At 33.4% G+C, this 24,398-nt stretch overlaps 1 protein-coding gene across 1 annotated transcript in view; it reads right to left on the reverse strand.

Moving 5' to 3' along the window:
* Window positions 1-10,088: 10,088 nt before the first annotated feature.
* RASSF9 (Ras association domain family member 9) overlaps window positions 10,089-24,398 on the reverse strand; it is a 36,326-nt gene continuing 22,016 nt past the window's right edge. The window contains exon 2 of the mRNA XM_024257155.3: window positions 10,089-15,382. Within this exon, the coding sequence (XP_024112923.2) occupies window positions 14,122-15,382 (1,261 nt within the window). The 3' untranslated portion in view covers window positions 10,089-14,121. The remainder of the gene's footprint in view (window positions 15,383-24,398) is intronic.

Here is a 24,398-nt window from a genome sequence, read left to right on the forward strand (position 1 = left end):
TTTTGCAATCTACTCATCTGACAAAGGGCTAATATCCAGAATCGACAAAGAACTCAAACAAATTTACAAGAAAAAATCAAACAACCCCATCAACAAGTGGGCAGAGGTATGAACAGACACTTCTCAAAAGAAGACATTTATGCAGCCAACAGACACATGAAAAAATGCTCATCATCACTGGCCATCAGAGAAATGCAAATCAAAACCACAATGAGATACCATCTCACATCAGTTAGAATGGCAATCATTAAGTCAAGAAATAACAGGTGCTGGAGAGGATGTGGAGAAATAGGAACACTTTTACACTGTTGGTGGGACTGTGAACTAGTTCAACCGTTGTGGAAGACAGTGTGATGATTCCTCAAAGATCTAGAACTAGAAATACCATTTGACCCAGCCATCCCATTGCTGGGTATATACCCAAAGGATTATAAATCATGCTGCTATAAAGACACATGCACACATATGTTTATTGTGGCCCTATTCAATAGACTTGGAACCAAGCCAAATGTCCATCAATGATAGACTGGATTAAGAAAATGTGACACATATACACCATGGAATACTATGCAGCCATAAAAAGGATGAGTTCATGTCCTTTGTAGGGACATGGATGAAGCTGGAAACCATCATTCTCAGCAAACTATTGCAAGGACAAAAAACCAAACACCACATATTCTCACTCATAGGTGGGAATTGAACAATGAGAACACTTGGACACAGGAAGGGGAACATCACACACCCGGGCCTGTTGTGGAGTGGGGGGAGGGGGGAGGAATAGCATTAAGAGATATACCTAATGCTAAATGACGAGTTAATGGGTGCAGCACACCACCATGGCACATCTACACATATGTAACAAACCTGCACATTATGCACATGTACCCTAGAACTTAAAGTATATTTTTTTTAAAAAATGACATTTTAAATTTGGTTAACCAAATTCTTAGCAAATATACCCCTATTAGATACAAACTTATTGGTGCTGCTTAATATCATAGAATCATGAAGACTTTATCTGTGTTTTGTAGTTGTTAAAACAATCCTCAAATAATTAGTAAGTTATTTCATTGAAATACTTTTAGAAAGAATATTTAGGAGAGTCTTTGAAAGCTCTTGTTACAAATAGTGGTAATATGTAGTGTATTTCATGTTGAAGATAAACACTTCATATGAAACATTGATTTAATACATTTTTCTAATGATAATTCTAGTTATTAGATATATTTCCAAGACTATAAAATAAACCTTTAAATTCATATTATATTTACTTTTCCCTGGGCTTATCAATGAAGAACTTTGTATCTAACTAATAAACAGGTATATTGTACGTGACATTCTGTAGGAGAAGCAAAAAGGAAGGATGCAACAAAAGAAACTAGATAACTGCATTATACATCTTTCACACAAACAGCCCATTGTGAACAGTAGAGTGAATTAAATGCAGACCAGATGCTTTTAAAAGTTTGTTTGCCTAAATGGCAATTACAACCTCCACATACAAACAAGAAAAATAAAAATAATACAGGACACTATATTTTTAATGATTATAGTACACATATCACTTTTAACCATTAACTGGGTTCTCCCATATTATGATTTGTTTTCTGCTCAACATGTTACTTTCCCCAGCTTCTCTCAACTCCACTTTTTCCTGATAGGTGGATGTGGAATCTTTTTTATTCTCCAAAATGTTACAAAACAATACTTTTGCATGAAAAGAATGCTAATGAGGTTTGAGGATAATGACAAGTGAAGCTCAGAAAAGGAACAATTCAATTCAAATGTATGACCTCAAAATCCATTGCTAACTTCTCACTAGGAGCCACCTGCTTACTATCACTTTGTAAGTCTCAAAACTCAATATTGCAGGGTTATTTTTCATTTTTGATCACTTTTTTTTAATTTTACATCCCTTTGTTAAAATTTGAATCCTCTACTCCACTGTGGTTTCTTAAGCAATTTTTTTCAAATAAACAAAAATAATTACTTATACAGAGAACCTAAGACAAAACAACACAAACTACTGAGATAAATTTTTACACTTGCCATAGCAAGTTTTCCTTTGTATAGCAATTTAAATCTTTTCCTGATTGACAGATTTACGTAATAACTTTTTTGTTACAATCTTTTGCATTTTTTGGAAATTGAAGTTTTGATGTGACACTCTTGATGTTATCTATTATAAAATATGTGTTTAAAAATAAGATATCTGTACTATACTTATAATACAGTTTTTCTAAAAACAGTTTTTGAAGAATAAAAGAAATACATGCTGTAGTATTTTTAGCCAACAATCATATGACTTTTTTTCTATGTTATATTAGCAATTTAAGTCTAAGTGTTCTCATTAAGAATTTATAAGTTGTTCTATATTATTTTTAAGCATTGAGAATTATGATTAATTCATATGTATATAAAATATTGGTTTTCATAAATATTTATGACCTTTATTTCTTTATTTTGAGAAAAACATGGAATATAACAGTCTGCAATTCTCCTTGGCCATAACTTGATTCCTCAACATAATTAAGCATTACTGGAAAAATGATTTTTTTCTAAAAATAAGGCAGATTTTTTTCTGACAAATTGTCATTTGATACCTGAGCGATAGTCTTTATAATACATAAGTTACATCAACCTCTCTTAACTTTGAAAATTCTGTGGTCTGGCCGGGCGCGGTGGCTTATGCCTGTAATCCCAGCACTTTGGGAGGCCGAGACGGGTGGATCACGAGGTCAGGAGATCGAGACCATCCTGGCTAACACGGTGAAACCCCGTGTCTACTAAAAATACAAAAAAATTAGCTGGGCGTGGTGGCGGGCACCTGTAGTCCCAGCTACTCGGGAGGCTGAGGCAGGAGAATGGCGTGAACCTGGGAGGCAGAGCTTGCAGTGAGCCGAGATTGCACCACTGCACTCCAGCCTGGGCAACAGAGCGAGACTCCATCTCAAAAAAAAACAAAAAACAAAAAGGAAAATTCTGTGGTCTATTCTGGGGTACTTGGATGTTTCTACTGCCTTTAATTGCTCAGCCTGTTTTGTGAATAGAAAATCTTTTCAATGACCATATACAGTGCAACTTTATCTGTCTTATCAGGTATTAGAAAACTTTTGGCTATTGCCCCAAATTAGGTATAAACGTGGTCATCCTTCAAGGAAGAACACATACATTGCTTATAATACTTGTGTTATATCTGATCTCATAGCTCAGTTTTTGTTCTCTTTCTATCCACATACAAATTTTTATTTCAGTGATGGACTGTAGTAAAATATATTAAATAAACTTTTATGATGGAGTGAAAGTTGCATAAATACCCAAATGAAATAACAGTAGAATGAACAGATAGTTACCCTATAAATAATCCCCAAGAGCTAAGAGCAGAAACTGCAGCAAAATCTACTGTTCAAACTGATGGGCACTTACATATTTTTGACATATGTATAGTGATGCACCCTTCATTATAAAATCAAGAAAATATTGGACTAATAATAGTTGCTATAACAATGAGTCTACTCTATGCAAGGTGAGATGCTGGGTATTTTTCATGCTACATCTCCTATCTTTAAAGCATTCCAAAAAGTTAGGCATTATTATTATCACAATTTTCCAGTTGAAGAACTTCATGAACAGAATAGTTGAATAATTTGATTAAAATCGTGCAAGTAACTAGGGCTTGAACCCAAATTTGAACCGAATATGTCCAGCTTCTTAAAGGAGACTTGTCTTAGTTATTTTGTAGAATAAATTACTTTTAATTTGAGCCAAGAAAAATGACACTTTTGGACAATTAACTAATATATAAGCCCTGTTAATGTCATATTTGAGGAAAATAGTGTAAGTCACATAAAAAATATCTGCTGTACTCATATGATAACAGGAGTTCCCACAATGGTCTAATTTATTCCATCATTTTCATCTTAGATTAGGCACTATTTGAAAAAGAGACAATAACCTTTGGGCATCTGTAGTCTCCGGAGCAGCCCTTTAACACATTTCTGTTTCCCAATTACCCTTGGCTTGGGACCTAGTGCTTTTTATGTTTCTTCCAAGTCAATGAGCTCTATGCATCACTTTAGGAATGCTTCTCTCCACATCCCTTCATTTAGCTTGGTAAAGTGTTTAGTCATCAGCTCTGCTGTGAGTTAATAAACCACACTCTAATGCCATTTCTTTAGAATCATTCGGCTAGATATTTAAAATCACAAAAGTTAGGGCTGCAATCCAGACCACCTCAATCAAATTCACCAGGGTGAAGTTCAGGAATCTGCATTTTTAACAAGTACTCTTTGTGAGTTTGTTGTGGAAACAGGTTTGGGAATTGCCTCCAAAAGACTCATGACTTGGCTTGACCTAAATTTAAATCTGCAACTCAGGATATTTTCCTCCTTAGTCTGTCTTACTTTTGAATGATAAATCCCAGTTACCATTACCACCCTCATCCTTTGTGAAACTGCTGTTCCTCACATTATTTGACATTTTTGTATTTTATAATTTTTTGGACGATTGCTTCAGGAGTGGGGTGGTATGGGTGGATGCTAAAAGAGGGATATGTAGCTTTGATATCCATCTTCGGGCTCTTTCCATCTAAGGTAATTTAGAGGTTTTGTGATAAGATTTGTACTTGGAACGCAAAACAATTATTACCAATCACCATGCCATGCATCTGAACTTACTTGAGAACAGTGACTTGCAAATTTCACAGGATACTAACAAATATTTCAAAATCTTAGCTTCAGTTCTGAAAAAGTATAAAACTTTTCTGTTCCCTTGTCTGGGATATGACAAATGCTACTTAGAATAGTTTTTTGTTGTTGTTGTTGAGATGAAATCTCACTCTGTCGCCCAGGCTGGAGTGCAGTGGTGTGACCTCAGCTCACTGCAACCTCCGTCTCCTGGATTCAAGCTATTCTCCTGCCTCAGCCTCCAGAGTAGCTGGGACTACAGGCGCGTGCCACCAAGCCTAGCTAATTTTTGTATTTTTTTTTTTAGTAGAGACAGGGTTTCACCATATTCGCCAGAATGGTCTCGAACTCTCGACCTCATGATCTGCCTGCGTCAGCCTCCCAAGGTGCTGAGATTACAGGCATGAGCCACTGCTCCCAGCCTAGAATAAATTTTAAAACTTCAAAAATAGTATTTGAAATGGAAAAACCATACCTTGTTGTTATATCTGTATAAGTACCAATGTATTTGCCCTGAGTGATGGAAACAGGAAAGAGAGGAAGTGGTGTTCATTTTAAATAAAGTATGTAAGCAATATTTTACCCAAAATAGACATTTAACTTTTCTTTCATTACTTACAATAATAAGAGTTAACATTTATAGAATAACTGTAAAGTTCCAGGTACTATGCTTGCCCTTTTGTTACATATCTAATTTTATTAATATGTATTGGCAAATATTGGGTTCTAATCTCTGTTGGACACTAGAGATATTAAAATATATAATACAAGTTACTATTCTCTCCACCTCTATTTCCAGAATAGCTTTTTCTGTTCTGGAAACACAAATGATGTTCTTTTTTCCCTAGCCATACATTGTTTAGCTAACATAACCATGACTCTTTTGTCTATCATGGCCAATAATAACAAGCCTACAGCCCCACCCTAACTAATCTGGAAAGAAATGAGAGATAAGAGTGAACATATCAGGAGAAGCAGAGTTTTGAGTTTTAACTCCTTCCTTTTTCAGTTAGTAGGCTACTTTAACCTCTTCTTAAGGTGATTCTATAAAGAATAAAATAAAATAAATAGAGCCATGTGCAATAAATAAACACCTAATATTTGTTGTGCATGTACCAAATCTATTGAAGGAATAGATTTAATATAATTTATTTAATATAATCTGACCAAGTTGAAAACCTTAAAGGTTATCTAATTTAGCTTTTTAATTTTTTTATTTTAAATTATTTTCTAGGTTGGAATCTGACATCCTAGAATTCAAATTGTTTACAGCCTTCAGGTTTCCAGTTCTCAGTTAGTTGACTTTGACATTACCCATTACGCTCTAGCTGTTTGATGTTCAAAAAAGTCTTTAAAGAGCCTCAGCAAAGAAATAAGAAAGTTAGAAGGACATTATATACAGGAGACACTTCTAAAGTTTTTAAATTATAAAGATCCTGTATTTTGAAATATATTTATAGTGGAAAAGAAATATGTCATCCCTAAAATCATCAAGTTAATACAAAAACTTGCAGAAAAATTTTGCGTTTCCAATTTCATATGGATATGCTTTTAGGTATGCAGTTTTTATTTTTAACATAGTTTGTTTACAGACATTTGTGAAATAATTCCTTTTAAACTAGATTTTACTATTGTATTCTTATAATGAGAAATATTAATATTTATAAATTTCAGTAATCTGAACTTACTCTAATAATACCCGAGAACCTACTTAACACTTCCTCTATTATCAGGATTTTAATTTGCTGTTATGCATAAAGCTACGACAAATACTTTCATGCATATATGTTTTCACAAATTTTGGAATATTTTCCCTCTACTTATTATGAATTGTAGGAATGCTGATTGAAAGCTGTGAATTGTTGATCTATACTATTATTTCCAAATTACTTTCCAGTATGTTACACCAATTGCCGTAAGTAAATCTAGGGGTTTACTTACCAGGGAAGGTCATTTCATTCATTTTATTTTCAAATGGAAAGTTCTTCAATAATAGGAATGGTGGGGCTGTTACGTGATAGAAATGCATAAACTCTAACAATGCTGAGAAAATGAGAACTAAATACCTAAAATTCTGATACTTACAGACCAGAGTCATTATAGACATATTTAGTCTTGATTTTTTGTTTGTTTTGTAGAGACAGGGTCTCTCTATGTTGGCCTGGCTGGTCTCAAACTCCTGGCCTCAAGCAATCCTCCTGCCTCAGACTCCCAAAGCACTGGGATTACAGGTGTGAACCACAACACCTGGACTTATAGACGTATTTAGTATTTATGACTGCTACTTGTTCTCTAATCTCTAGTCTTTTTCTTTTCTGTTTGGCCATTGCTTGAATTTTTAAGTAGTAACTTGTAAGCAACATTTTCTCATCTCAGAATAATAACTAGTGTTTTAATTTATCATTAACTACCCCTATAGGTATGAATTAAACAAAACTGAAGAAAAATATTCTTCCCAAATTGAGTCTTTTGGAACTTTTATTTCATCCTAGCAGAAATTATAGAATACTTGTGCTGAGACAACTGTTTCAATATCTGATAATTTGATTAGCACTTTCTGAAGCATCATACCTATGGAAGCATATTAACAAGATTCTGTAGACTTTGAAATCAACTTGGGCTGTTGAATTCCTGGCAAATGAGGATGATGTCAATCACTATTCAAGAAAAAACCTAAATTGTCTCCCATCTTTATGCTTATGTCTCAGTCTCGTAAATTATTATCGGGCTTGATCTACTAAGGCCATCCTTCCTTTGTTTTAAGCAGATTGTTCTGTGCATTTGTACTTAATATAACAAGCTCATGTCATTGATTCTTCTTTTAATTTTATTTTTAAAAGATAAGTGGTATTTTATTATAACAATAATTGAACTTCCATATGACTTCATTATTTGCAATCAAGGACAATACTAGCCTCTAGGGAATGCTTCGAAACATTAGGGGTGAGAGGAGGGGTTAGAGGAAGACAATTTTGCTTGTCCCAGTATATAGCGGTACCATTGCCATTTTGTAGGAGGCAACCTGGTGTGCTAAATGTTTTTCAGTTAATGGGAGAGTCTAGCAGACAAAAAACTCTTCTGCCAAAATGCCGATAATGCCACAGCTGAGAAACTCTGCAGGTTAAACATTTTTCTTATGCAAACATTCATTTCGTAGCCTCATAAAGTTCCTAAGTGGACCAATGATACAATATTAATAGACATTCTATTTTTTTATGTCATGGCCATTACAAATATTACTAGTTAAATTTAGGTATTCTATCCTATGCAAATTAGTAAAAATCTTAGACTTCTTTGTATTCAAATGTGTTTTGATCTTAATTTTGTTAGTCAGTTAATTTGTTTTTCTAGGGTAAGGATAGTTGTTTGTTAGAAATTTCAGAGAATTTCCTAACTTTTTCAATTCACTTTGCTGGTATACAAAATAATGTAAGAAAGAAAGTCTACATGCATGAGAGCAAGAATCATTTGAATATGTGGTTGAAAGTTTAAAACTAAAGCATGAAGGCACTATAAAGAATTAATATACTATTAATCCACTATATTCAGTGAAGTTATTGAATTCAGTGGATAAAATATAGTTCTGAAGTGAGGGCTTAAAACAAGCAATCAGTAGGGAATTTCCAAATTTTAACTTGGATGAAGATAATTATCAGTTGAAAAATTTAATGAGGAAAGACAAACCTAATTTATGACAGTAACACAAAAGGTATGAAATTCAGAAATAAATCTTATATTGCTTGTGCAAGAAGAGAATAAAGTTTTAAATCCTGCTGAGGGACACAATTAAAGACTTGAACAAAAGGAAACACATAAGGCTCTCAGACAATAAGTCTCAATACTAAAGCAGTCAGTTTTCCCTAAATGTATATATAAATTTAGCATGCTCTCAATTTAAAATACCAACAGACTATTTTTGTAGCTGTGCAAGATGATTATAAATATTGCAAAATTTATAAAGAACAGGAAAAATTTTTAAAACAAACATGAGTAATAGGAATATATAAATAATTAAAATATACCAAATCTTAAAAGGATTATAAAGTCACAATAATTCAAATCATGTAGATCTTGAACGTGAATACACGGCCAAATCAATGGAATGGCAGAAAAAGTCCAAAAATAGATTCAAAATATGTACCAGAATTTGGTTCACAATAAAGGGGGTATTTAAAAACAGTGGCACAAGGTTATTTGGCAAATAATGTGGAATAACTTATAATTACCTAAACATGAGTCAATTATCTCCCTACTTTTAAGCATGTAACTAACTTAATTTCAGACGGTTGAAAGTTTACAACTAAAGCACGAATGCACTCTAAAGAAGCATCAGAGAAATTATTTCAAAAATTATTTAAAAAATTATTTATCATGCAGTGTGAAGGCCTGTTTAAAAATGACCAAAAAACACTTCATGAGTTACTTATCCATACATTCAACTATATAACTTAATTTTTTGCTTTAAGATAAACAAATTAAAAGACAAATAGCATACTCTGTGGGTGGGAAGAGTACATTAACAACATGGGTAGTAAAAGATTAATTTTTATAAAGATCAATTGTCAACGTTTATTAAATTTGAAAATGCCTTTGCTACCCTTTAAGCCAATATTCCTACATCTGGCAATCTAGTCTTACAGAAATGCATTGATAGAATGATGTTGTTTATAATAGTAAATTTTCAGAAAACGTCTAAATGCTCATGAGGGGTTTAGTTAAATAAATTATTATAATTGATACAATGAGTTTCCCTGCTGCTATCAAACAGAGTAAGGAATCTCTATATGAACAATATAGGGCCATCTCCAGAATAACCACATCTCAGAATGAGTAAGGAGTTATGTAAGAAAAACATGACAGTCTGCATATTCTTCCACAATAAATTGGAACAAATATGTATAAAACCTAATAAAAAGTTTTGTTCAATCTTACTTGCTATATATTAGATTTTCATGAAATAACTAATCTTAAAATAAATTGTGCATTAGATTAGCAATTATATAATTCATGGTCGGGTGCGGTGGCTCATGCCTGTAATCCTAGCAGTTTAGAAGGCTGAGGGGGCAAATTGCCTGAGCTCAGGAGTTCGAGACCATCTTGGGCAACATGGTGAAACCCCGTCTCTACAAAAATACAAAAGAAATTAGCCAAGCGTGGTAGTGGGTGCCTGTAGCCTCAGCTACTCGGGAGGCTGAGACTCGACAATTGCTTGAACCCAACCCGGGAGGCGGAGGTTGCAGTGAGCCGAGATCGCACCACTGCACTCCAGCCTGGGTGACAAAGCTAGACTCTGTCTCAAAAAAAAAAAAGAATAAAAAAGGATAGCAATTATATAATTCAACCTGAAAGAAGATTTATTTTTAATATAGCCAAATAAAAGACCACCCAAAACAATATCACATGAAAGGTATAATTATTTCTTTTATTATTTTGGATCAGTTACAACATGATAAAATGATATATACTTAATATTTGTCACATCATGTTTATTAAACCAATCAGGCAGTATGAAAAGAAATAGCCTAATATTTAAAAACTATATATCAGGATAAAATGTATTTCTTTGTCACTAGAAAAATATGTTTTAAATAGAACGTTTTGTCTACTTGGAAAATAATTATAAAAGGCAGCCACAGAAATATATTTTGTCATGTATAGTAGATATTTAAATAAATATAAAAATAAAATTTTAATGGATTAGAATAGCTTCTACACACTAATGAGGTGTTGTTATTTTACTTAAGAAGAAAAATGAAATAGATATTTTGTTTAGGATATTTTAAAGTTACTTTCTGTGTCTACCATTTAAAACCCAACTCTAAAATATGTTTTTTCTCATAAGCACACAATGAAATAAAAAATTCTATAATATAACCATTAAATCAGCTAAAAGAGACAACATTTGGGCTTTATTAAGTCAGTAATACTATTAATTAAAAATAAAAATTGATGCCACATTTAAAAAAATCATAGTAGCATGAAGATTTAATTTTTCTTTCCCAAAATGTATAAGGTCAATTACTGTTAATGTTTTAAGTCTGCTAAAATATGTATTCATTCATGTACAAAATGTACAAGCATCATTTACCATCTATAAAACACACACACACACACACACACACACACACAAAAGCTACAAACCTCTAAAATTTAGCCACTCAATTCAAAAAGGGAGCAGGGGACAAAGAAGTTAATAGGAAAGAGTAAGGCTAACAAGAGAGATGATAAAGTAATATAATAAGAATTCATTGGCCGGGCGCGGTGGCTCACGCCTGTAATCCCAACACTTTGGGAGGCCGAGACGGGTGCATCACAAGGTCAGGAGATCGAGACTATCCTGGCTAACACGGTGAAACCCCGTCTCTACTAAAAAAAATACAAAAAAATTAGCCTGGCGTGGTGGCGGGCGCCTGTAGTCCCAGCTACTCGGGAGGCTGAGGCAGGAGAATGGCGTGAACCCGGGAGGCGGAGCTTGCAGTGAGCCAAGATCACGCCACTGCACTCCAGCCTGGGCGACAGAGTGAGACTCCGTTTCAAGAAAAAAAAAAAAAAAAAAAAAAAAAGAATTCATTGAAGGAGGAGAATTAGGTGAGTGCATAAATATATATAGCCTAAGCCAGAATAAAAATGCTTCTTATGAGAAGTACCTCTAAAATATTTCTGGGTTCAGAGATGAGATTCCAACTAATTGAATGGAACAAACATATATCATAGAGAGCTAGCACGTTAAAAAGACTGTGGAAAGGGTAAGATTTCAGAGCATTGCAGAAAGAGAAAAAGGAGAATTCCAAGTGGAAGGATGAACAAGGATGAATCTAGGTCCTGTTACAGAAATGAAGAATAGTCAGCTTTGGTTTGTTTCTTCTAGCTGCATATAGCAATTTCATAGTTAACCTGTCAGATTACTCAAGAATTTATACATTAACGTTTCTATAGATAATAACCTTACACTTTCTATCAAGTTCTATACTTATAATTCCAATTCTCACTTAATTTAATAACAAATAGTTCAGTATCCAGACATGAGGGCATTGTATTTCAGTACTTCTATTTGTGTTAATATATTAACACATAACTGTAAATTAAGAGGTTCACCATGGTAGCTGATGAAGGATTAAAACTTAATGATTGTAAGGATCAAAAGCACAAATACATTTGTATAACTAATGAGCAAATGGAAATTCTGAAATGAATTTAAAAAGCAATGGTACTGCTTTCTGAGACTTGCAAACATTATTTACTGTAAAATGTAAAAGAATTGAGCCTTAAATGCATTACTGTGCTTAACTGTATACAAGCAGAAGTTAATTCAAAGTTTCCAAGATGAAATTATCTCTCCAGGCCTACTTCTTATCAGAACCTCTTTTGAATTCAGATAATTAGTCAAATAGATAAGCATGTTCTTTCATTATTTTCTCACTAAAGATAAGACTAATTCAAAGAGATGACTTCCACTGTAGGAAAATATTACAATTGGTTTATCATTTATGATGATCTTCTGAATTTGATCCCCATTAGTGAACAATGAATATGTCAGTGGCTTATATTGTTGAATAATTTTATGGACTCTTAGGCAGGTGAACTTTCCTTTCACAGATGACTATTCAATTTTATCTTTTTTAAAAAAATGTAACCGATGTTAGAATTATTACTCTTTATCACTGTATTTTTCCATGGAATGGAAATTTCTATTTTTCTTACCAGCCAACTTGAAATAAGACCTGAAAATATCTATTTTGGTACAAGAAATGATAGTATAAATGCTGACGAAACTGAAACAATCAGAAAATTCTAAATGTCTTCCCAAAGATGAGTTAAAAGACAGGAGAAGGCAGGAACAAACAAATATGTTAAGAAAATATAAGGAACAATAGATTTTTTAAAAATGAGTTAACAATAAAGTCGCTTTAAAAAATTAAATACTTTTCAAATTTTGAAAGTAAAGCAATAAGAAAACTGAGTTAAAACCTGCACTAAAGTATGCATAAGAATAAAAGAGAAGAAATGAGAAAGATTGGGACCCTTAACCAATGTCCACATATTAAAACTAAGTAAAATAATATTTCTACTTACATGTGCACTGACACACAGGAAAGATATCAGCTAAAAAAAAATAAACTGCAGCAGTATTCAGTTAACAGTACCATAAAAAATAATTATTTCATTATGATTGCATCATGTGTTCATTGGCAGGAAGGAAGAAAAGGAAAAAAAGAAGACAAGAGAAGGAGAGATGAAGGCAGGAAAAGAGAGGAAGTAAGGCAGACAGGAAGGCAAATAAGAAGAAACTAAGCAAAGAAGGGAGAGAGAAGAAACCACATTTCTAATTAAAACACAAGCATAGTAGGCCATAATAATGATTGTCAGTCAAGATAAGACCTAAATAATCCCTTCAATTTCTTGGATTCTTACTAGTGTGTTTGGGATTTTGCTAGTACTTTTTTAGGAACTAAGTTTTTTAAGCACTTTAGATGAAGAAATAAAACAATCTGAATTATAGCAGAGCAGAATAAGTCTTTTGTCTGTGTGGTTTCCTCTCTGAAGGTTCAGAGACAAAACGCTAATAATTATAGCAGATTCTATTTTATCCACAGAAGGGTCCCAAATTCCATCACTGCAACTTTTGTAGATAGGACATAAACAAATAACACTATGACTGATTTTCTCTGTAACCCACACTATACCTCACTCAGTGAATGAACATGGGTTTGGTCAGGAGATCTGAATTGCCAGATAGCAAACACCCATACATAGCTCTTAGTAAATTTAGGCTTCTTTATAAAAATTGCTGTTTGTACGCAGCACTTGGCCCTGCCTCATCTATACCCTATACATGTCTGATTCCCTGCCAGTATTTATACATGTCCCAACAGCAGCCTGTTTCATAGGCCTCAACAGGTAGAAGGGTTCAGGAAGTGATATACATGATACGTTGTATTATCAAGGATCAATTAAAAGCCAAACTTTGAATTAATGCAGTTACAACACAGTAGCTCCCATATACTTTACAGATTTAAAAATTCCAATGATACAGTGTTGGAAAAATATATATTACAGCACTTTTTAATTCTACTTCTTCATGTTTGAATATTTGGACTGTCTAATATTGAGGATTGCTTTTAAAGTTTATGTAAATCATTTTCCCCAGACGCTAAGGAAGATTATCATATGATTCCCATCAAATTATTTCTGTGTTCTACACTGACAAGCTATTTGTGCTGCATTCGTGATAAATAGTTCATTGCTTGAACTTGTAATAATTAAAGTCACTTTGGAAATTTCACATCAGAAACAACATATTTCTCTAGTTTTTATTAACTATTGAATACTATAATATGATTTACATTTTTTTAGAGTGTTATATTTAAAATGAGGTTTCCTATTAAATTAAACAAACATTAAAACATGAAAGCAGGTCAGAAAGGAGCCATTGGAACTATGTTGACAAGAGCACCACATCTCCTACGGTTGTTTCGGAGTCCTGACTGTGGTTAGAACTGATACCAGTGTCTGAGTCTGTGTCATTTGTGTAATTGCTAAATACTCTTTGAGTAAAGGGAGGAATCTCCCCATTGCTACTGGGAACCTCAGATTCCTTCGCTCTGTTTTCCTTTAACTGGCACCCATCTTTGTTGCTAATGTGAAGTGAATTGAATTCCTTGGCCAGGAGTTCATATTCTTTTCCTTTCGTCTGAAGCAATGAGTCACTGTATTTAATCTCTTTCTGGATGCCACTCAAATGAGAGTGAATTTTCAAACCAGCTTTCATGCTTTTCTCCAAATCACACTTAACACTCTCTAAATTAGAGCTTTCCAGTTCACTTGCAGCTTCTCCTTCCGCATCTTCATTTATATCAATGCAAACACTTTTTACTTCCTTTTCTATTTCAGCAGAGAGCTTATCAATGAGCATTCGGTAATATTTTAGTCGTTCTTCCAGCTGTTCGATTCCATCACTTTCGCTCAGGTCCTCCAGAGTCTGGTTTTCCTCATACTGCAAGTCTAGATTTTGCTCAACTTCACTGAAACTGGACATTAAATATGCATCCTGAACATAGTTTTCTCCATCATTTTCTACTCGATCAAGATGGAACTTAGCTTCACACTTTTCAATTTCCAGATCCAGCTCTTTCATTCTCTTGACTTGCTGATTAATAGTATGGTCCTGGGAAATGATCAGATGAACTAATGTCTCCATATTATCTCGATCATGAGAAACTGTGTCCTGCTTAATTTTAGCCAGTTTCCGGAAAGTTTTTCTGACTATTCTTTTTTGTTTATCTGGTGGTAATGTCTTCATGTAGTTTGCTGGGCTGAGCTCCCACAATTTTTCTGTGTTTTGCACTAATTTGGCTTCAGCTGTCCGCCACAAAGGAACTGGAAGAAAAGCATCTGCTTTAACCAAAACAAATTGCATATTGGGCTGCTCATCTCCCCACGCTTTCCAAAGCTTCAGGATTCTAGTTAGTGGAGGAAGAACCCTTTCGGAGCCTCTCCACTTCTCTATGATGCAGTAATCACTGGGCTTCCCCAGAAGAAATCGTTTCTCTCCAAACATAGCCTCATGTTCCTCAAGCAAAGCCTGGATGACATCAGCAGAGGTGGTGCGTTTAGTCAGCCCACAGACAATCTTCTCTTCTTGGCAAACCCAAACCACAATTTCCTTCTCTTCTGAATCCATGTCTTTAGTGGGAGATCTGAAAGAAAAACAAAAGCACATTATATTTCTGTCATCGTCTGTGTAAACTCAGAAAGATGGTTTAACATTAATACGCTTTCTAGATTTTTACCCTTAATGAGAGCAGCATTTTTTTTTTTCTGTCCCCCAGGCTGGAGTGCAGTGGTGCGATCTCAGCTCACTGCAAGGTCCGCTTCCCGGGTTCACGCCATTCTCCTGCCTCAGCCTCCCCAGTAGCTGGGACTACAGGTACCCGCCACCATACCCGGATAATTTTTTTTGTATTTTTAGTAGAGACGGGGTTTCACTGTGTTAGCCAGGATGGTCTCGATCTCCTGACCTTGTGATCCACCCGTCTCGGCCTCCCAAAGTGCTGGGATTACACGCGTGAGCCACCGCGCCTGGCTGAGAGAAGCATTTTTAAGTTAAGAATAAGAGTCAGAAGATTGGCCGGGTGTGGTGGCTCACGCCTGTAATCCCAGCACTTTCGCAGGCCTAGGCGGGTGGATCACCTGAGATCAGGAGTTTGAGACCAGCCTGGCCAACATGGATAAACCCCGTCTCTACTAAAAATACAAAAATTAGCCAGGTGTGGTGATGGACACCTGTAATTCCAGTTACTCAGGAGGCTGAGGCAGGAGAAGTGCTTTAATCCAGGAGGCGGTGGTTTCAGGGAGTGGAGATTGTGCCACTGCACTCCAGCCTGGGCAACAGCGTGAGACTCCATCTCAGAAAAAAAAAAAAAAAAAAAAAAAAAAAAGTCAGAAGATATAATGCAAGAAAAATATAAAAACCATGGAAAGAATCTAAATTATCTTTTTATTTCCTAGTGTGCTCTAGGAAGAGCAAACTTTCATTCAAGAAAACCGAGGCTATTTTAATTAAAGCATAGGTAGCAATAGTGAAATCATAGAGTTAAAAATAATACAAAATGGAAAAATCGTCATTCTTTTTCATTAACAACTGTTTATTTCATGCCAACTATATGCCAGACACATCTGAAGATACTAAGGATATAGTAATAAACAAAGAAGACAAGAATACTGACATGAATATGTAACTAATGTAATATCAAATCACAGTAAATGCTGTGAAGAAAATTAAACGGGGTGAAGGAATAGAAAACGACCTGGAAGAAGGGCAGTCTATTTTACTTAAAGTGCTTAGGACAGTTTTCCCCAAGTAGGTGACATTTGAATAGGGATATCAATTATCGAAAAGAGGCAATCAAAGTTCTCAGGAAAGAATTCCAGGAACAACGAGCAGAAGTATAAGGATCTAGGGACAGCAATAACGTGAATGTAGTTGAAATCTGAGGATAGCAGAGTTGGAGATTGCTGCTGGTGGGAAGGAGAGATTAAATAATAGGCAACGGAGGGGATGGAGAAAAGCAACATCTCCTTTCTCCATCTCCTACTTTAGAGAAGGCAGAAGCTAAAGAAAGTGTTAGCTAACACTTTCCTAAGCTAAAGCAACTGTAAAGTTTTAAGCAGAGGTAAAACTAATTTATGCTTTACATATGTCTGTCTTCTGTTTGTGAAATGGACTGGAAAATAGAAAAAAATAGAAGCAAGAAGCCTATTGCATCAGTCTAGAAAAGAGATGATGATTTCCCAGACTAGAGTTTTAACAGTACAGATATCATAAAGGAATCAGAGTTGGGGTATAGATCCCCCCTACCCAGCACACAGAGGCACACACATGTATTTATGTAAATATACATGTATATATGGGCTTGATAGTACTTTCCTCTGTACTATAGAAGGTCAAGGGGAAAAAAACACTTCAGTTCTCTGGAGAAAAAATGACACAGGTAGTAAAAGAAGCAAAAATTCCATGATATCTAGATCATACCTATTGGAAAATTTTTAAGATCATACTTTCCATCATGACTATACATCAAGTTGACTGTGTCTTTCATAATGCCTCTTTAAAAGAATGCTAAGAAACAAATGACATGAAATTAATTATGCTACAATGTGATTTATGATGGTATAACAGTTTTGAGTAGTAATTGGCTTCTTGTGAAAGTTAAGTCGAAATCATTTATCACTTTATTTATATAGTGCACTCAAAGGATATGACTCCAGAAACCACTTACCAAAGAAAATTTCCCTGGCTCTTATAATAATTTAACATTTAGAATTTATAGTGTTTATATTTTGGTAGCCATAGTGATTAATTCTATGTTGTTTATTTTAAATTAACTAACTCTTATACTTTGGTTATTGACTCACCTGAAGTAAAAAAGTTATTACTAAAGGTGAAAGATAAATCAGGGATGCCAAGTAACACTAAAGATTAGGTCCAACTCCTAACAAAAAATTTCCAGGAAAATATAAGTATTCACATGGAGGAAGTAAAATGTTATAGTTTATTACTCAAAACATCACACCAAGTTGTGATAATTCTCTTATAAAATATTTTGCACTTAATGACTCAATATTAAGTATTATATTTTGAAGTAAGTATGATATTTGACAATGTTTATAATTCATCATTTAATAATTGCATGTCGCAAAAGAGTAAGTTAGAAATTAGAATACCAAACTTACTTTCATATTTTGATTAGTAGAGAAATAAGACACAAATACTCTCTAAACAAAAACAAGTAAGTTCTTTAAGTAAGTGATACTAACTAGTATCTGTGTTATGACTATATAGCACAAGTCAGCTCTAAATAAATGCGTATCTTAATATGTTTTAATTATGTAAATGCAATATCCAAAATTAGTATAACATTTTTGGTACCACGTAGAGTTAATTTACTTCAACTAGGATATTTGAAAAGCAGTAAACAATATTCTATGTACTTATTGCATGTTAAATTACAAAACTTTATTTTAAAATAAATAATAGTAAAAATAAAATTAAATAGTGGTCATAATTATCAACCTTATAATGCTAATAGTTATTACATTAAAACTAAGGACAAATTTGTTTTATGTTATTTTTTGGTATTTAAGATTAAATTCTAAAAGAAATTCTGTTCAAAATAAGTAGCATTAAAGATAGTAACTATCAATCATAAAGTATCTAAAATGTTCCAGGCACTGTTCAAATTTCTTGCATGTACTAAGTAATTTAATTGTCACCATTCTGTAAGGACGGTAAAAATATTATCCCCATTTTACAGATAAAGAAAGAGAGGCACAAGAGGTGTTGGTAGCTTGCCTCAGGTCACACAGTGAGTGGTGCAATGAAGGTTCAAACATAAGCAAGAAAATTGGCTCCAGAGTCCGCAGTTCTAACCACTACACTATAAAAACAAATTTATAAGTTTGATAATTTAGATATGTGGATTAATTTGGAAATAAAATGAACCACTTTTTTAGCAAGAACTTAAATTAGTCTTTGATACCAATGGAATGAACCACAGTGCCCCATTAGAGCACTCAATTGATCAAGGAAGAACTTTTTCCACTAGGCAGCCATAAAGAAATGTGTGCAGAAATTGTTCTCTTCCGTGCCTTTTTAATTTTAGTCAAATCTTGTTCTATAGTTGATGCAGTAATAAAAGATTTCTGGCTGACCTGGGTATCTCCCTTAGCTGAGAAAACTCTCATGTAATCAAAAACCTCTGTTGTTGTCTCCTTAGAGTAGTCCCTATTTCCTGTAGCAGACCTATAAATTCTTCATCGCTACACTAGAGCTCTGAAGAAGACTCAGAAACTGAGCATATATTCATTTTTAATGGTTGATGATGATGATGATGACGATGATGACGATATATGTGACAATTCCCCAATACTGCCATGACCCCTATTCCAATTGGAATCCTTCCTGCTTTGGAAGGATCAAATTCTTGTATATTGTGGCCTCCTCTAGAGATCTGCCAGTTTTCAGCTCACATGGAAAGAACACTAATGATCATCATGCACACTGGTTCTGTTACATACTAAAAAAGTAATGCCTTATTAATAACCTCACAATCTGACTGGCACCAAAACTATCATTTTCTTTCTTTCTTTTTTAAATCTGCCCCGAATGTCCTTCTGTTTTCTGCAGTCAGCTATTTCTCAATATTTCAGGGAAATTTTACTATCATTCAAACAGAACAATTTTTAAAACTTCTCCTGAGCACATTTAAAAGTAATAACCATCTATTACTGAATTCAGGCAATAAATCATTCACAACTATTATATGCTTCACCAGGCCGAGAGTCTACTTTATAGCAGACTTAGGATTTATTTAAAATAAACAATATTTATTTTATAATGTGGCTGCGGCTGAGTTTCTATTCATTTATTCCACAAATGTTTGTTAAGCACCTCTTCTGTGGCTGGCACTGTCATGGGAAATGTGTATGATACAAAGACATGTGTGATTTATAAGAAAATGTTTCTCTCTTATTGTGGGAAACAGTGCCAGGGTTGAGAATGGAACGTTTTGTTTGTTTATTGGTGGTTCTAGTGCTAAATTCCTTATTACATTAGTAGCACCCAGTTGCTAGACTGATACAGACTTATTACCCTCAGCATCATTTCACAAAGTTAAAAAAATTAAAAAATATAGAAAGGATATGGAATAAATATCCATCCAAATTAAACCAGTTTAGAACTCTTAAATAATCATTACTTTATAGACATAAATGCTTTCATTTGATCACAGCACCATGAAAATCTAGTCGTCTGATATAAATAAATATTTTAACACTCGAACTGGGCCTAAATAAAATGTTCCTATCTCAATCTTTGAAAATTTACTATTTAGTAGAAATAATGATATCTACAAATGCAAACACAACTAAAGGTTAAACATACAAATTTACACTAGATAGCTTGGTTTGTTATGTAATACCATGTAACAAACAGTTCTTACCTAATGGATTCAAATCTAGTAGTTGAGACACATAACCTCCAATTCTAATGCAACAGGGGATTGTGTAAAATATACACATATATTGCATATGTAAAATTGTTATTTGTTCTGTTTTACTTTGCTTTTTGTGTGTGTGTTTGTTGGGGCTGAGCAGATAAACATTGCTTTATTCTGTTTTTAATTTATAAAATCTCATATCCCAAGATTCATGTCCATTTTCTATTCTTATCTCACTGTTTTAGTTTCGTTGATGAACAATGCCACTGCCAATTTAATTGTTATTATTCCTTTTTTTTCCTTTTCAGCTCACCATACTCTGCTCTTGCTCACTCAATACTTTTTAATACCTCAAATATTTTTTCCTGTTCATTGGAAATACGTTTATTGATATTTACTATTTTCAATGCAATGAAGATATTTCTATTTTAGAGGTTTCTTGGCTTGCAACTGCCCTGAAGTTAAGAACCCACGTATACGGCATTAATAATATTATCCCAATTTTACAGATGACAGAACTGAGGCAAGGAGAGGGAAAGTCACTTGCCTAAGGTCACAAAGCTAGGAAGTAGGAGTGTTCCTTCCAGCTCTGGCTTTATACTTTAACCTGTAACTAATCCCTAAAAGTAGATTACAATAGCCATTAAGACTACCCACTTACAAATATTTTCCAACTTATATGAACTGATTACATGTCAATAGTTATTTTTAAATTAACACTTGGAACTCAATGCACTTTTCCTCATAAAATTAATGTTTTACCTACTATAGTTAATCAAACTCCTGGGTTGAATGCTTTTAGGTAAGGTATAATTTTGCCTTCCTTTAATTCTATTATCTTCTTCTTGAACATTCAGTATAAAGGCAAGCATTGAGAGAGTCCCCTGTATCTGACTCTGGAATACTAGACGAATAGGGACTGAGACTAAAGGCAGATGATAAAACTGATATTGATGTTGGTTCCAGGAGTGATCCTCACTAGATACTCTGGAAGGGAGTAACCAACAGGTGGATATCCTGGTAGGCACCTCTGTAGGAATACCATAATTGTTTGCAAGTGTAGGTTAGTTTAAATTAACTGGTTATAAAATAGAGATTTCCTGGATTATGGGATTCCAAATTTATTACTCCTGTGTTACATTATAGAGGAAAAGCATTTACTCAAAAAAGTGTAAATTTAACAGAATAAAGTAACTATCACACTCACACTTAATTCATGCCAGTTTCGGTTTCGAATTTTAGGTTAACTTGATAACTGTTATCTTCACAATTTGCAAGTAGATATAAAATTTCATAAGCCAGAATTCAATCGGGTCATGGCTTCAAATTATAGTACTTAGCATTCTCATAGCTTATTATCCATGAACTTTCTTTAATAAATTATATGGTCAGAAAGATTTGAATCAGTTATCTACACCATTACATATAACAAGGTAATTCACCAGATGTCCACTTTAAGCAGGAAAAACAATGAATAAATAAAAATTCAGAGTACCATCTTACTCAGTGTTAATTAGGATATGTCACATTTTGGTTCGGATTAAAACACATCACAATCAATAAAACTTAACAAGTTATACAATGAAATATATGTTCAAAATTGAATAAGATTATAGCTGTGTTTGGACTTGACTTGAACTAGTTTGTCCATTTCAAGAATGGTTCCTAACAAAAGAGAAAATGCTATTTTAGTCATATCTAAACTATGATTAGATATGACTAATTCATATCTACCATATGGTAGATATGAATACCATCCCACCATATATGAATACCATCCCACCATTTCATAACCACTTCACACAATTATCTTTTTAGTTATTGGAAATTGAATGAAAAGCAATTCAAAACATCATTCAAAACATTTTGTTACTCTATTATATGCATATATTATGCTACAACTATATGTAGTATACATTTATGAAATTTATTATGCACATAACTATTCTTAGTTGTATAGGTGTTTTTGATATCTTATTAAATTTGATAATATTAAAGATATCCTAAGGTTTTCACAGAAATATTTGTTTTGTTGCTTATCATACTTCTATTTTAAAGATAGTTTATAATCACATAGTATGTTTGAAAATTATTAATACATACACAAGAGAAACATCATAATGCTATAATGTACATTTTAATTTAATAGCCCCTGAAATATTGATGAGATTCATTTGTAAATATTTTGAAAAATATATAGCAGGAACGATTGGACTTGAAAATTTAAATTTATGATTTTATCTTAGTTTTTACTATCAGATTTTAAAAATTTAGCTAAATATTTTTTTCTAATTCTATATATTCTTCACTATAATACTGCAATATAGATGTCTGGCATATGTCTGCAAATAAAAATAAGAGTAAGAGAGCTGGAAAATTGTGGAAAATATACTGTATAAATACAGGTTATTAGGAGTGACAATAAAATTACCACTATTATTATTTAATACAGAGAATGGTGTAGTGTTTTTAGCATTCTTATTCAGTAACCTTATTGAACTTACTATAGTAGTTAGCAATATTATTTTATAAATATTTTCTAACCTATGCACAATGTTTTTTCACCTGTTTCAACCAGTCTGTTTTTTTATTGGCATGAACTCTACCAAAATAAAATAACTCTTAACCAAATAAGAGGCATTTTAAAAATCATTAGTATACACTTTGGATCAAAGATGAGCCAAGAATGTTTTTAATCTTCCCCTGATTTATAGTTTTCTGATTTTGATTAAATTTGTGCTAATGAGGCACATTTCACTGAAAAGATAGATATATACCTGGTTATTCATCTACACCAGTTTCATTATTCAGGTTTTGCCTTTTTAGAATATCTTCATCATAAATTCAAGAGGATTTATACACTACATGAAACTTTCAACAACATGTGTTAGGCTCGGGTATTTTTCCATATTCACTCTGAAATAATAGTGAAAAATTGAATATGAAACCTTTTACATTGACTCTATTATGAAGCAAGAGCTTAAAATAGTTCTCCACTGATAATTAGCATTAATGACACAAAAAATTACACAGAATTAAAATGAGTTGACTTGTAATAAAAAGGCAATGTTCATACAATCAAATATTCTTTCAAAATACTTTAATTGACTAAGCACAAAGCATCAAGAAATAAATTAAGTTTAAATCTTAAACTTTTAAGATAAAATATTGTCTATGATATTGTAACATCAAATTGGAGATTCAACAAAATTTGTATTTACAGAAAAGGAATTTAGTGTGGAGGTAGAGAAAAATGAAGATAAATGGATAAAATTTGGCAATCTTTATTCAGTGATCCAAAGATAAAAGGCACTAAAGTTGGGGTCTGGAAAGTCAATCAAAGAGCAAAATTTCTTCCTAGTGTATAGTAGACACTAAACTTTGGCTGAAACTTTATATATCAAACTTAGCAGGATGAATACCAAACACTTTCAAAATAATAAGAATAAATAAAATATTAAATTATTAATTAAGAATAATTACATTATAAGATATGCTTCTAAAACCCATTATATGAACACTAGGATGCAATCCGTAAATATTTATGGAAAATATTCAGAACTCTGAATGTATTTTTCCATAGAACATACGAACAACTCTTAATTTCCTAGGCCAGCCTGGAAAGTATAATACTAACACAATCTAGCTACTGTGTAAAGGAGTGATTCCAAGGGAAATGCTTTTATTGCTTGAGTCTCTGCAGAACAAGACTTCGTGCTTGAAAATCAGAGCCTGGACTTTTGCAGTTTCATGCTATTGGTGGCACCTATGCCTAGAGATTTTGATGGAAACTTCCATCAGATTGAAGGATGAGGCCTGTGAAGCTTTGGGGGCATATCTGAGTCTTGGCCAGCTTCCCAAAGACTAGTCTTTGTTTCCTTCTTATTACCATTGTTTATTCTTTAAAGTGAAATTTATCTCAGTGGTTCCCTACCAAAGGTGATTTGCCCCCAGGAGATATGTGACAATGTGTAGAGACATTTTTGGTTTTCACATCAGGTGGCACTGTTGACACACCCTGTTCCAGATTTAAAACAAAACAGTATGTATCCAGTGGGTAGAAGCCAGGAAGATAAATATCCTACAATGCACAAGACAGCCTCTCATATCAAATTATTACCTGGCCTGAAATGTCAATAGTGGCACTGTTGACCAGCCCTGTTCCAGATTTAAAATAAAACATACTTTCATCATAGCTCCCCTTTTACCCCTTTTT

This window comes from Pongo abelii, chromosome 10 (genome assembly GCF_028885655.2).
Source record: "Pongo abelii isolate AG06213 chromosome 10, NHGRI_mPonAbe1-v2.0_pri, whole genome shotgun sequence".
Taxonomy (NCBI): Eukaryota; Metazoa; Chordata; class Mammalia; order Primates; family Hominidae; genus Pongo; species Pongo abelii.